The following is a 15,235-nucleotide window of genomic DNA, read 5'->3' as shown; positions in this document are numbered from 1 at the left end:
GTGTGTGTGTGTGTGTGTGTGTCTATGTGTGTGTGTCTATGTGTGTGTGTGTGTGTGTGTGTGTGTGTGTGTGTGTGTGTCTATATGTGTGTGTGTGTCTATGTGTGTGTGTGTGTGTGTGTGTGTGTGTGTGTGTGTGTGTGTGTGTGTGTGTGTGTGTGTGTGTGTGTGTGTGTGTGTGTGTGTGTATGTGTGTGTGTGTGTGTGTGTGTGTGTGTGTGTGTGTGTGTGTGTGTGTGTGTGTGTGTGTGTGTGTGTGTGTGTACATGCGTGCATGTCTCCTCTGGGTCTCTGAAGGATCAGGAAGTCTAGACGACGGACATGCGTCTTGGCAGGATGTGAAAGCTGCCATTAAACCCTCTTACCAGGCTCTGGCTGGGCCGGTAGTGGAAACAGTGGTCAGAAGCTCTGCAGTTATAGGCTGCCTTGTGATGAATGATGGACTGGGAGAGGGACAGCAAACATTTGGGAAACCAGACTGCGTTCAAATCTAAACTGAAATAACTTGCAGTATTGGTGTTTGGCAACTTGGCATATCATTTTGTTGGGGGGGTTCCACCTAAACCTGAAATGTGAAGTGTTTAATGTAGAGGAAACACTGCAGCGTGTGATGATGAACCTGGTGTGTGAAACCAAACTGGACTGTCAGCACCTGTCACTCTGGACAGATATTTTGGCCAGGTTTCCCTAGCAACCTTTAAAAGCAAGCACCGGGAGGATGCCCCGGGATAGAGAGGGAAGGAGAAGGAGGAGGAGAGATCAAAGAGGAGTGTGTGAGTTGGTAAATCAGTTAGGCAGACAGCAGGAAAGAGGAGAACAGCCCAGAGGAGGAACAGTATTACATCACAGTAGACTGACAGTATCTTTCACAACCTATCATCTCCGCTCATCATGACCCACAGGCACCACACCTTCATTACATCATGGCCCTGATCTGTGTTTGCCACCAATACAATCTGATTTGATTTGATAGAGTCCACACTACACTAGCTCTAAACACAACTACTACACAGCTACTGTCAATAGATCCGTGGGTGTGGTGTGTGTGTGTGTGTGTGTGTGTGTGTGTGTGTGTGTGTGTGTGTGTGTGTGTACCTCCATGTCATTGCAGAAGGTGGCGTTGGTTCCAAAGAGGATCTGACACTGTTCGTCTGCACTGTAGTGCATGCCTGGCAGCTTGGGTGGCAGGCGGACCTTGTAGCGGCTTCTGGGGTCTGTGTGGAGCAGACAGCTGCTGGCTTTGGACCTGTCACACACACACACACACACACACACACACACACACACGCACACGCACACGCACGCGCGCACACACACACACACAAAAGGACATATAAAGAGCAGAGTTGACAGTATGTCCTAGCAGGGATAGACTGTAGTTGGATGGATTATTAAGTTACACACTGACTAAATGATGACCCCAACCCTGGTTAGCATTGTAATGTAGTATTGTAATGTAGTATTGTATGATGGTCCTCTGTGTTTCTGACCAGTATCTGTCTCTGTAGAGCACAAAGCCCTGGGATTCACCAGAGAGCCTTTATCTTAGAGATACACAGAGAAAACACAGCAGAGAATGTATCCAGCAGAGTACACACAAGCACAAACACGCACACGCACACGTGCACACACACAAAAACACAAACACACAACTAACCTTGTGGGGACACACAATTCAGTCCCATTCAAAATCCTATTTTCCCTAACCCTAACCCCAACCCTAAACCTAACCCTAACTCTAACCTTAACCCTAGCCTTAACCCAAAACCCTAACCTTAGCTCCTAACCCTAAATCTAACCATAGCTCCTAACCTTAACCCTAAATCTAACCCTAGCTCCTAACCCTAACCCTAAATCTAACTCTAGACCCTAACCCTAACCCTAAATCTAACCCTAGCTCCTAACCCTAACCCTTAACGTAATTCTAACCCTAACCCTAAATCTAACCCTAGCTCCTAACCCTAACCCTTAACGTAATTCTAACCCTAACCCTAAATCCAACCCTAGCTCCTAACCCTAACCCTTAACGTAATTCTAACCCTCACACTAAACCTTCTAGAAATAGCATTTTACTTCGTGGGGACCAACAAAATGTCCCCAGTTGGTAAAATTTGTGCTAGTTCACTCTACTTGTGGGGACTTCTGCTCTCCACAAGAATAGTTAAACACATCCACACTACCATACATAATCCAGAAAACATAGACCAAAACACTTTACCCTATGGGTCCTTGTCAAAAGTAGTGCACTATATAGGGAATAGGGTGCCATTTGGGACACAACCCTAGAAGACCATACACTATGGATCCAGCAAGGAGGCTGTCTGTGCCTTGACTCGGGAATATGTGGCTTTGATAACATTGTGGTATAGGAAAAGAGAAATCCTTAAATGTTATATTGATGCCTACAGTGTGTGCATGGGAAAAGGTTATTTTGGCTGAACCTCAACTTTCACCTTTCACCACACAGGTCTGCTAAAAGGGGGATGGGAAACTGTACAGGCTTTTGTTCCACCCCAGCACTAACAGTGTGAACATTAACACTTCTGTTACATATAATAATGATCCAATGTCAAGGGACTGATTTCAGAGCGCCAGACAGCCAATAAACTACATTTCTAGTCCATGCTCCAGTCACAGTCAATCAGATCCATTGTTTGCAATATAAATCAAGCCATCGCTATGGTAATAGCTTCTTGGCAACAGCAGCCCATAGATGAAAGCCGATGCCATCTCGTAGAGTTGTGATGAATGCACTGAGTAGGAGACGCCATTCAACTTGATTAAACTGGCTGACAGCGGTCAGGGCTGGAACACAGTCAGTTCAATCACTGTGAGTGACTGGTTACGAAGACCTTGTCAAAGTCAATAAAATAATGGCTGGAAGGAAACTAGAGGTCATTTATTCAAGGAAGTGTGTGAGTTGGGCGGAGGGATATATTGTACAATGATTGTGTGTATGTATGAGTGTGTATCAGTGAGTGTGTGTGAGTGAGTGTGAGTGTGTATCAGTGAGTGTGTGTGTGTGTATGTGTGTATCAGTGAGTGTATGTGTGTGTGTGTGTGTATCAGTGAGTGTATGTGTGTGTGTGTGTATCAGTGAGTGTAGTGTGTGTGTGTGTGTGTGTGTGTGTGTGTGTGTGTGTCCAATCTGAAAGTGGAAAACTGGACCCTTTAGGCCAGTGAACTGAGGCACATTTTCCACTCTCATAATATTGCTATGCTCCACTTAGTAACCTAGAGAGTGTGTGTGTGTGAGTAAGTGTGTGTGTTTGTGTGTGTGTGTGTCTCACTTGAGGAACTTCTCCAGGTCGTCACGGCTGCAGGGGGACCATGATAGGTCGCTGGGGTTACGGCCCTTCACCCATTCGCCAGACATGATGTGGGAGTGGCCTGTACAGGTAGCATGGTCGTCATCATGGCTCATCCCCATGCTGGAGAGAAAATCACACACACACCATTACATACCATATAGAGAAACACACACCATTACATAATAGAGAAACTGACACCATTACATACCATATAGACACCCACCATTATATACCATATATCCACACACCACACACACACCCTTAAATACCATATATACACTGTTACGGATACAGGTATCCTGTGTGTGTGTGTGTGTGTGTGTGTGTGTGTGTGTGTGTGTGTGTGTGTGTGTGTGTGTGTGTGTGTGTGTGTGTGTGTGTGTATCCTGTGTTTGATCTCCTTCTCCCCTCACAGGTGAAAATCATCACTCCCCAATCAGTCAACAATCAATCATCAATCAGAAGACACACCTCCTCCTGTTTCCTACCCAATCACAGTTCCTTTCCCTTGGTTTAAAAACCTTGTCAGTAGTTTGCTCTAGAGCTCAATCTCTCTGTTAATGCCATGTCTGTAGGTCTCTGTGGTTCACTCTCTCGTTGTGTATTAACCTCTCTCTTTTGTTTGAGCACCTCCATAGCACTTTGTCATCACCTGTGAGTATTGTTTTGGTTATGGTGTTTGTGTTTGTTTGCTGGTGGGAAAAGGGGGAACCAAGACAAGTCGCCCATGGGCATACACTACCCGTAGGTAGACTTTGCTAAATACACTAGTTAGAACTGGGCGGACCACCCACTGTATTTTTGGTTAGTTAGCTGTTGTTAAAGTAGGCTAGTCTAGCTTAGGGGGTTTTTGAATACTTATTGTTTCTTTCCTTGGGTCCAGCTCAGCCCCTTTTCCTGCTCCCCCCATTACTGTGTGTTTTCAAATAAACCTTGAGTTTGACGGTAGATTTCAGTTGTCCTGGTTATTTTGTTCTCACTTTTACTTTGTCACAATTATAATTTGCATGAGTTATGTTACGGGTCTCATTACCATCCCCCCTAGACTGTTGGGCTAAAAGGGATTCGTAACATACACACACACACACACACACACACACACACACACACACACCCTTAAATACCATATAAACATACACACACACACCCTTAAATACCATATAAACATACACACACACACCCTTAAATACCATATAAACATACACACACACACCCTTAAATACCATATAGACACACACACACACACACACCCTTAAATACCATATAGACACACCCTTAAATACCATATAGACACACCCTTAAATACCATATAGACACACCCTTAAATACCATATAGACACACCCTTAAATACCATATAGACACACCCTTAAATACCATAGACACACACACCTTAAATACCATATAGACACACACCTTAAATACCATATAGACACACCCTTAAATACCATATAGACACACACCTTAAATACCATATAAATACCATATAGACACACCCTTAAATACCATATAGAACACACACCCTTAAATACCATATAGACACACCCTTAAATACCATATAGACACACCCTTAAATACCATATAGACACACCCACACCCTTAAATACCATATAGACACACACACACCCTTAAATACCATATAGACACACACACACCCTTAAATACCATATAGACACACACACACACCCTTAAATACCATATAGACACACACACACCCTTAAATACCATATAGACACACACACACACCCTTAAATACCATATAGACACACACACACACACACCCCCTTAGATACCATTTCGACACACACACACACCCTTAAATACCATATAGACACACACACCATTATTTACTCATACACTACTGGAATATGCTCATGTCTCCCAGGCACACACACACACACACACACACACACACACACACACACACACACACACACACACACACACACACACACACACACATGTATATCTTACAATTGATTCACATTTAAAATCATATTTTCCCTAACCCCTAACCCTAATATAGGAGAAACCAGTTACACCTTCTTGACACGCCTCAACCAACACCTCCACACAACTGAAACAAACACACTACAAACATACTTGTCAATTTATGGAAAATCACACTGATTAACTCTTTGGTCGTTTCACATTTAACTTACTTACTTACTAATGGCACTGCCTACTCCAGATGACTCGTTTTTTAAATCATATGAACAAAAAATATGTAATTATATTTGGAATGCTAAGCCAGACTAAATTAAATGTGCCTATTTATACAATGACTATGAGTTTGGGGGGCAAAAATGATTAAATATTAAAGCTTTAAACCTCTCACTAAAAGCTTCACTAATACAAAAATGATACTTAAACCCAAAATGGTTCTCCAGTAGATTATTAAGAAAGACTCATCCTTTATTCAAAAATGGCCTTTTTGTTTTTATACAGATCACAACTTCTCATTTCCGACTAATTGAAAATTACATTTTGTTTAAAGTCTTGCCCTTTCTTAAACAAGCCATACAAAGCTGGTTTCAATTTCAGCTTTATCCTCAAGACAAATGTTATGGTTAAACTCAAATATACTGATTAATAAAAAAACATTCTTTATAGATTTTCTTTTAAATGGTATTATATTTATTAATGATATTATGAATAGAAACGGTGGAGTTATGTCACATATTTAGCTATTGAAAATATATGGGAATATCTGCTCAATCCAAACTTACAACCAAATGGATGCAGTACTACCACAAAAATGGAGGAGGCAAGTGGAAAAGGGAGACGGTAGGGAACTTGTTTGCCTGCCATATATTAAAGATACAAACTGGCTGAAAGGAACTGCATAAATAGACAAATATACCAGTTCCATTTGAGGACAAAAATGTTGACAGCTGCGCCATACAGGTTGCAAAATAAATGGGAAGAGATTTTTGATGTACCAATTCCATGACACATGGTTTATGAACTGGTACAAAAAACTATACTTGATTCAACACTTAGAGCTTTTAAATTTAAATGATTATATAAAATTCTTGCCACCAACATAATGCTATATATATGGGCATACAACAATCTCAGCTCTGTCGATTTTGTCTGCGAAGAGAGAGAATTAATAATTTACTCTGGTAATGCCCCCATGTCACTTGTTTCTGGTCACAAGTTCAGGAATGGTTAAAAAATCACAACATGCACTTAAAATTAACCTTACAAATAGCAGTGTTGGGCGATTTGGAAAGCCATAGTTAGTCAATAAATAATATAATAATGCTCGTAGGAAAGGTTTTCATCTTTAGCTCACAATCTGTGGATACTATACGAAACAAGCTCCATAAATATGTGTATGCAACCAATAACATTTGATTTGATTTCATGGATCCCTCAGGCGAATACCCTCCCAATGTTTTCCCATATTCTCCAGACTGACTTGCTATATACAGACAGAATAGAAAGTTGCAATAGGCCCAACGTTTGGCACCAGAACAAACAGAAACCCTCTTAAAACTAAGCTTAAACCTAACCCCTAAGGCAAAAATTGGCTTTTTACAAGTGAAGACCGGAAAAATGATCTCACTTCTCTGAGTTTTTTGTTGGTTTAGTATTCTTGAGGACTTTTGATACTCACAAGTATAGTACAACGTGTACACACATACACACCTTTAAATGCCGAAGACAAATTTCATTTGTACAACTGACTAGGTATCCCCTTTCCCTTTGTATCTCTGCAACACATAGCTAGACACACATTTACATTTACATTTAAGTCATTTAGCAGACGCTCTTATCCAGAGCGACTTACAAATTGGTGCACAACATACACTATTGCAACAGACAGTATAACATACTTTGAACATGTACACATTCCTCTACACAACTGCAGCCCATCCTAACACACCTGTTACATATTCATTGGCTAAGGTCAGGGCCTCGAGGAAACTTCAACAGGAAAGAATATCTAGTGTACAGCTATACCACAGTAAGGATCTGTGTGCGTGCATGTGTGTGTGTGTGTGTGTGTGTGTGTGTGTGTGTGTGTGTGTGTGTGTGTGTGTGTGTGTGTGCGTGCGTGCGTGCGTGCGTGTGAGCGCGTGTCTGCATGTGTGTGTGTGTGTGTGTGTGTGTGCGTGTGTGTGTGTGCGTGTGTTTCCTCTAAAGTGGTGACCTACATTTTGCAAATGAAAAACAACAACCCGGCCTGAAATCCCAGTGGCGCCTCAGAAACTAACAAAAACCATTGAGTGGAATGACTGGACTCCCAATGCACAGCCGTTGTTCCTGGCTTTAATTAAACTATATACAATTACATATTGAGAGCCATACTCCTCCATTTCCTCTGCAACACCAATAAGAGATCAGCCACACTAAAACCCAGATGACCACAGGTGGTCTGGGTCTGTCCTGCTACTCAAACTTTGCTGCTGCTGGATACAGTTTAGCATTTTCCCCACTAATGGTTAAGGTTAATTGGGGGATCCAAGATCTGTTCCTAAGGGAAACGTTACACAAAGCACCACACTGGACAACCGCAAACTGGGTTGGAGTGCAGTGCAATTGGCCAGTCCCAAATATGATCATTTTGTCTTTCTCCAGATCTCTGTAGGCTCTGGTTTAGTGCACACATTTACAACAGGGAAAGCAAACACATGAGGGTTGTGTTCATTAGGCACAAAACTGAACACAACAAGTGTAGACTACCGTGAAATGCTTACTTACAAGCCCTTAACCAACAGTGCAGTTCAAGAAGAAGAAAATATTTACCAAGTAGGATAAAATAAAAAGTAACACAATAAGAATAAGAATAACGAGGCTATATACAGGGACACCGGTCCCGAGTCAGTGTGTGGGGGTACAGGCTAGTTGAGGTAATCTGTGCATGTAGGTGGGGACGAAGTGACTATGTATAGGTAACAAACAAACAGCGAGTAGCAGCAGTGTTCAAAAGGGGGGAGGGGTCAATGTAAATTGTCCGGTGGCGATTTTTATGAATTGTTCAGCAGTCTAATGGCTTGGGGGTAGAAGCTGTTGAGGAGCCTTTTGGTCCTTGACTTGGCGCTCCGGCACCGCTTGCCGTGTGGTAGCAGAGAAAACAGTCTATAACTTGGGTGACTGGAGTCTCTGAAAATTATATGGGCTTTCCTCTGACACCGCCTATTACATAGGTCCTGGATGGCAGGAAGCTTTGCCCCAGTGATGTACTGGGCCGTTCGCACTACCATCTGTAGCATCGTACGGTCAGATGCCGAGCAGTTGCCATACCAGGCAGTGATGCAACCGGTCAGGATACTCTCGATGGTGCAGCTGTAGAACCTTTTGGGGATCTGGGGACCCATGCCAAATCTTTTCAGTCTCCTGAGGGGGAAAAGGTGTTGTCGTGCCCTCTTCACGACTGTCGTGGTATGTTTGGACCATGATAGTTTGTTGGTGATGTGGACACCAAAGAACTTGAAACTCTCGACCCACTCCATTACAGCCCAGTCAATGTTAATGGGGGCCTGTTCAGCCCGCCTTTTCCTGTAGTCCACGATCAGCTCCTTTGTCTTGCTCACATTGAGGGAGAGGTTGTTGTCCTGGCACCACACTGCCAGTTCTCTGACCTCCTCCATATAGGCCGTCTCATCATTGTCGGTGATCAGGCCTACCACTGTTGTGTCGTCAGAAAACTTAATGATGGTGTTGGAGTCATGTTTGGCCACGCAGTCGTGGATGAATAGGCAATACAGGCTCTTCTTAGAGCTAGGGTCTATTGTCCTGAATTTCCGCCTGACTGATGTTTCCAAAGTAAACTGCCTGTTACTCAGGTCCAGAAGCCAGGATATGCAAAAATTGGTAGCATTGGATAGAAAACACTTTGCAGTTTCTAGAAATGTTAAAATAATGTCTGAGTGTCTGAGACTATAACACAGTTGATATGGGAGGCAAAATTCCAAGGAAAAAACAACCAGACATTGTCTTGTTGAGCTCCCAGGATCTTATAATGGAAAGTTATGGCTTCTATGTAATTCCAGCTCCCAGATTGCAATTCCTATGGCTTCCACTAGATGTCAACAGTCTTTGTTCAATGTTTCAGGCTTGTTTCTTCAAAAACAAGCAAGAATTATGAATTTTTGTACAAAGACTCCCTGTTCAAAATCAGTCTGTTGGCGAGCGATGAAGAGGATGTGTGCTTACTAATTTAACTTTTCTATTGAACGTACTTCTTGCCGTATGAAATATTATAGTTTATTTACATTTTAGGATACCTGAGGATTTAATAGAAACGTAGTTTGACTTCTTTGAACAAAATTTAGATGTAGCTTTTTGGACTCCTTTGTCTGCATGTTGAATGATTGGATCACTGAAATCGATGGCGCCAATTAAACAGAATTTTTGGATATAAAGAAGAATTGTATCTAACAAAACAACCATTCATGTTGTAGCTGGGAGCCTTGGGATTGCAAACAGAATAAGATTTTCAAAACTAAGTGATTTATTGAATCGCTATTTGTAATTTTATGAAGCCTGTGCTGGTTGAAAAATATGTTGATGTGGGGCGCCGTCCTCGAACAATCGCAGTCTGCTTTCGCTGTAAAGCCTATTGTAAATCGGACAACGCAGTTAGATTAACAAGAATCTAAGCTTTTAAACTATATAAGATACTTGTATGTTCATGAATGTTTTTTTTTAAAATTACAATTATTTATTTGAATTGCGCGCCCTCCAATTTCACCGGATGTTGTCGACTGGTGTCACGCTAACGGGATGCCTATCCCTAAGGATCAGTGTGGCAGACGCGTTGTTGCTTACTCTTATCACCTGGGTGTGGCCCATCAGGAAGTCCAGGATCCAGTTGCAGAGGGAGGTGTTTTGTCCCAGAGTCCTTAGCTTAGTGATGTCCTGGTCATCCGACTGGCCCAGTGGCTTTTTTAATGTTGACCTGTCTCAAGGTTTTGTTCACATCGGCTACCGAGTGCGTTATCACACAGTCATCCAGAACAGCTGGTGCTCTTGTGCATGCTTCAGCGTTGCTTGCCTCGAAGCGAGCATAAAAGGCATTTAGCTCGGCTGGTAGGCTCGCGTCACTGGGCGGCTCGCGTCTGGGTTTCCTTTTGTAGTCCGTAATAGTTTTCAAGCCCTGCCACATCCGACGAGTGTCAGAGCCGGTGTAGTAGGATTCAATCTTAATCCTGCATTGACGCTTTGCTTGTTTGATGGTTCGTCTGAGGGCATAGCGGGATTTCTTATAAGCTTCCGGATTCGTCCACCGCTCCGTGGAAACGGCAGCTCTAGCCTTTAGCTCGATGCGGATGTTGTCTGTAATCCGTGGCTTCTGGTTGGGATGTGTACGTACAGTCACTGTGGGAACGACATCATCGATGCACTTATTGATGAAGCCTATGACTGAGGTGGTGTACTCCTCAATGCCATTGGAAGAATCCCGGAACATATTCCAGTCTGTGCTAGCAAAAAAGTCCTGTAGTATAGCATCTGCATCACCTGAGCACTTCCGTATTGAGCAAGTCACTGGTACTTCCTGCTTTAGTTTTTGCTTAAAAGCAGGAATCAGGAGGATAGAATTATTGTCAGATTTGCCAAATGGAGGGCGGGGAAGAGTTTTGTATGCATCTCTGTGTGTGGAGTAAAGGTGGTCTAGTATTTTCTTCCCCCTGGTTGCACATGTTGGGTGGCAGGGTAGCCTAGTGGTTAGAGCGTTGGACTAGTAACCAAAAGGTTTCATGTTCAAATCCCCGAGCTGCCAAGGTACATCCTTCTCATCGGACTCGTTAAAGGAAAAAGTTTCTCCCAGTCCGCGGTGAGTAATCGCTTTTCTGATGTACAGAAGTTATGTTCGGTGATAAGAGACAGTAGCAGCAACATTATGCACACAATACATTTTTTAAAACGTTACACAAAACAAAAAAATACCACAATTGGTTGACCCAGGAGTGAACTGTATAAAGTTTTGGAGATTAAAAAGCTAAGTGTTTTTTGGTCAAAGGTTTTAAAGGTGTACTATGCAGAAATCCTCCGAATAATACAATTTCCTGGTTGCTAAAATTCTCAAGTGGGTATAGTGTAGAGAATCGTTGTACCACCTAAACTGCTGTGAAATATATATTTCCATTACCAAAAATATTGTATTTTCACCTGTTTGAAGCTGGTGTACAAAATCTAAAGTAAAAGATGCAAAAATGAAACTTAAAAAACGGGAAGCATAGAAATAGAACAGATGTACCGCTTCTTCGACTTCTGAGACTAAAAAGCATTTTCAATTGAAATGATCCAATGAGTTTTCTTTTTAGTCCAGCTCTTGGCCTCATCTTTGTCCAGGAATCCGCCCCAGAGTGATACAGACAAACAACAAATTGAATCAATTCTTCAAGGGCTGTGTATTGGACATTGATTTCCACTAGGAGTGATAAGTGCTTGATAAGAATGCACCTCCATCACCGACTCACATGAAGAGAAGTAACAGAGACTAGCAAATCAATATCCACTGGCTCTGTGAGGATGCGACCATCTGGAAGAGCTACTGTGTAACAGTGAATACAAAGCAACTACATAGTAAAAGGAAGGTGAGTACACAGTACACACTTAAACCCAGTAAAAGTATAGATTTCATGGCTAATTCATTGAGGATTTGAAACAGCACATTTTCAGTTCTACATACTCATACTCTGACATAATGGTTGTAGATGTATTTCTCAGGTTAGATCTGTCTTTATAAAACAATGTATTCATAATGAATCACATGTGAAAGGTTTGAAAGCAAAACAACCGTGACCAACATAAATCATCATGTATCCTGTTTCTCACCCTTGTTTTACTGTTGCCTTGATTGTTGAATTTATATTATTATTAATATATTCTCTTCCTACCTTCCTTAAAGTGGTACTTCAGTTTTTTACAACTTTAGGTTTTTTTGTAGCCCTTTCCTGTAGTTTATGACCAAATCGCCTCTTGTGGCCTCATGGGTGGAATGTTATTCATATTTTTAATAATTTCATTATTCATAAATATGTTTTTTTTAAAGTAGAAAATCCGGTGTTTCTATATGAAACGGTTTTGTTATATTTCAGTCGTCTGTGATGTATATAAAGTGTAACATTGAGATGCAAACTTATATATTTCAACTCTATATCTGATACTTTTGTTTCAAAGACTACCCAGAAACACTCTGTGTGACCCTGATTTAGCCCACTGCAGTATTAAATTACCAAAATCATTAGCTGATGTTTGTTGACTAAGTGCATGGTCACTGATAAGACCAAACTGGACTGGAAACAGCAGTGCAGTGTAATAAGACATCATATAGTGGTTTGGATCAGATTACCAGGTAGAAAAGAAGGAAAGATGCAACACTGAAGAATTGGAACAATGTCAAGGACAGGAACATGATAGCAGCACACACACACACACACACACACACAGTCATCATGCCAACCTGAGCTTATAATCTTTTATGTGAAAATACAGAGTGGGGCACTTAAACCCAATTCTCGCTAATTAATATGTGTTTCACACACTCTGGACAATGGAGCCTTGTCAAGGTACAGTGTATGTGTGTGTGTGTGTGTGTTTTGTGCACATGCATGACTGTGGTTGTGTGTGAGAGTGTGTGTGCTTCAGGCCAGCTCGTTACCTCTCTTCGCCTCTCTTGTGCGTGTGTGTGTGTGTGTGTGTGTGTGTGTGTGTGTACGTGTGTGTGTGAATGTCATGTGCACCTCTGTGTCTGTATTTTTATAATGCCTGTGTGTGTGTGTGTGTGTGTGTGTGTGGGGGGTGAATGTCTTGTGCACCTCTGTGTCTGCATTTTTATAATGCTTACGTGTGTGTGTGTGTGTGTGTGTGTGTGTGTGTGTGTGTGTGTGTGTGTGTGTGTGTTTATGTGCTTACGTGTGTGTGTGTGTGTATGTGCATGCAGGCATGTGTGTGTGTCTCCTGTTTGTGCATGCAGCTTGGGTGTGTGTATGTGTTTATTTGGGCACCAGTGGGGCGTGCTCCATGCCAGTTCATTACCTCTCAGACATTAAACAAGGGGTCCTTGCACCCTCAGCATGGCTGCCCAGATATACTGCCTGATGAAAAGTGTGATAAATCCTTCTGGGCCTGGCAAAGCCACAAAGCTGTTGCTAACGCTAATATACTCTGGCATTTTGGTGTTGGCTCCCTGTCACCGCTCTATCAATGAGTGCTTTATTCGAGTAATACACACACACGCTCACACACACACACACGCTCACACACACACGCTCACACACACACGCTCACACGCTCACACACACACACACACACACACACACACACACACACACACACACACACACACACACACACACACACACACACACACACACACACACACATACTGTGCTATCCTGTCTTGAGTGAAGAAATGATGATGCTGAACTCAAGTCTGTGTGGCTAGAGAAGAAGGAACAATGCAACTGATTATACCAGAGAAAGACTGTATCCCAAATGGCAACCTATCCCAAAATGGGCTCATAGGGCTCTGGTCAACATTAATGCACTATATAGGGAATGGGGTGCCATTTGGGAGGCAGTCAAAGACTGAAGTACCTGGGAACAGAACCTTACAGTACTGCCTATAATGGCTACTGTCAAAAACTATGTAATTACACTTTCACTTAGTAAAAGAAATCCACAATAATGTTGATAATAGTGGTTCATTGACATGGAATTATCTATTTATGAAACTCTAAAACTGCTCTCGTATTTTTATCTTAACTATGGATACAGAGAGATACAAAGAGTTGTGCCCATGGATACCTCAAACTGTGAAGTTATCCAGTACAAAAACACTTTAAAAGATGCTGAAACTTTTTGGGGTTGGGGGAGGGGATCCTAGCTCTCTACCTAGGAAAAACTTGACCATTTACTGCTTTTGCTCAGGATAGACAAGTGCTCCTTTAGACAGACAGACGTACTTGTGTCCCAGCTCATGGGCTATGGTGAAGGCCAGGTTGAGTCCGTTGTCCTCGGCCAGAACACACTTCCTCTTGGAGCTGCACGCCCCTCCCAGATAGGCAATACCTGACGGAGGAGAGAGAGTGAATAGAGTGAGACTCTGTGAGACTAGGACCAATGTTCCCTCCCTGGGACTGCTGAGCAGAGTAAATATCAGCCAGTGCAGAGAATCACAAGATTGAATTTAACTCAACTTTCTAGTTTCCCAGTTAGTTAACACTATCAACGTTTCCCTTTACTGTGGGAATTGTGATCGATTGAAAGCAATATTAGCCACTTTCAATGCAACATACCGAAACAAAACAAACTATGCAAGACGTAGTATGCAAAACTAACTATGCAAAATATTGTGTTGTAGGCAGAATGCATTGGAGTAGGATTCTATTACACTGACAGGCACGACTTAGGCCTGTACTCTACAGAGACCGGTGCGCCATAACCAATCAGAGCTGCAGTAGGACCTATATGCAAATAGACTATTGCCATATTTGGATCTGTGCCACTCACTTGAACTGGACTGTGTTTACAGCATGAGCAGTGGTGAGTAGATGAGTTTGTTTTGAGATCAAAGCGAGAGCTACATGTAGCAACGAGTGCACATTTGTTCATATCCTATCCTATATCTATATCCTATATCCTGCTAGGTTGTGAGTTCTTACCCAAGTTATAGATCATTTGTAGTCAGCAATGGGAGAGTGATTACGTCTTGCAAGAGCACAAAATGTGTGCATTTCTAGACATATTTGAAAAGTGAGTCAGGTATAGGGCTTTTTTTGTCTTAAAGGGGCAGTGTTGTATTTTGAGACAGGCTTGAAAAAGCTAAGTAGCCAATAGGCAGAGGGTAGCATAATTTTTTATGATTCTCTGTAATAATGGCATGGGAATAATGATGAATTTAATGTGTTATTTTATAAAGTGGTTTCTTGCATCAAACAACACAACAACATTTTCAGTCACCACC

At 42.1% G+C, this 15,235-nt stretch overlaps 1 protein-coding gene across 1 annotated transcript; it reads right to left on the bottom strand.

Annotated features, from left to right (window-relative positions):
* Window positions 1-308: 308 nt before the first annotated feature.
* On the bottom strand, window positions 309-14,949 carry LOC135533846 (A disintegrin and metalloproteinase with thrombospondin motifs 17-like). The gene is made up of 5 exons (XM_064961058.1): window positions 14,934-14,949; window positions 14,235-14,340; window positions 3,291-3,431; window positions 1,096-1,246; window positions 309-443 (listed from the first exon to the last, which is right to left on the bottom strand). The coding sequence occupies exons 1-5, from the start codon at window positions 14,947-14,949 to the stop codon at window positions 309-311; spliced, it is 549 nt and encodes a 182-aa protein (XP_064817130.1).
* Window positions 14,950-15,235: the final 286 nt, after the last annotated feature.

Source organism: Oncorhynchus masou, unplaced genomic scaffold, assembly GCF_036934945.1.
Source record: "Oncorhynchus masou masou isolate Uvic2021 unplaced genomic scaffold, UVic_Omas_1.1 unplaced_scaffold_2719, whole genome shotgun sequence".
Lineage (NCBI taxonomy): Eukaryota > Metazoa > Chordata > Actinopteri > Salmoniformes > Salmonidae > Oncorhynchus > Oncorhynchus masou.
The sequence above is the reverse complement of the archived record's forward strand: the minus strand, read 5'-3'. Positions and strand labels throughout refer to the sequence as shown.

What these genes read in the sequence shown, in the direction of transcription:
- LOC135533846 (XM_064961058.1), bottom strand. An exon ending in GCCCATGAGCTGGGACACAA is followed by an intron (nt 3,432 to 14,234) that starts GTACGTCTGTCT and finishes TTTTCTCTCCAG; the next exon opens with CATGGGGATGAGCCATGATG. An exon ending in GACCTGGAGAAGTTCCTCAA is followed by an intron (nt 1,247 to 3,290) that starts GTGAGACACACA and finishes TGTGTGTGACAG; the next exon opens with GTCCAAAGCCAGCAGCTGTC.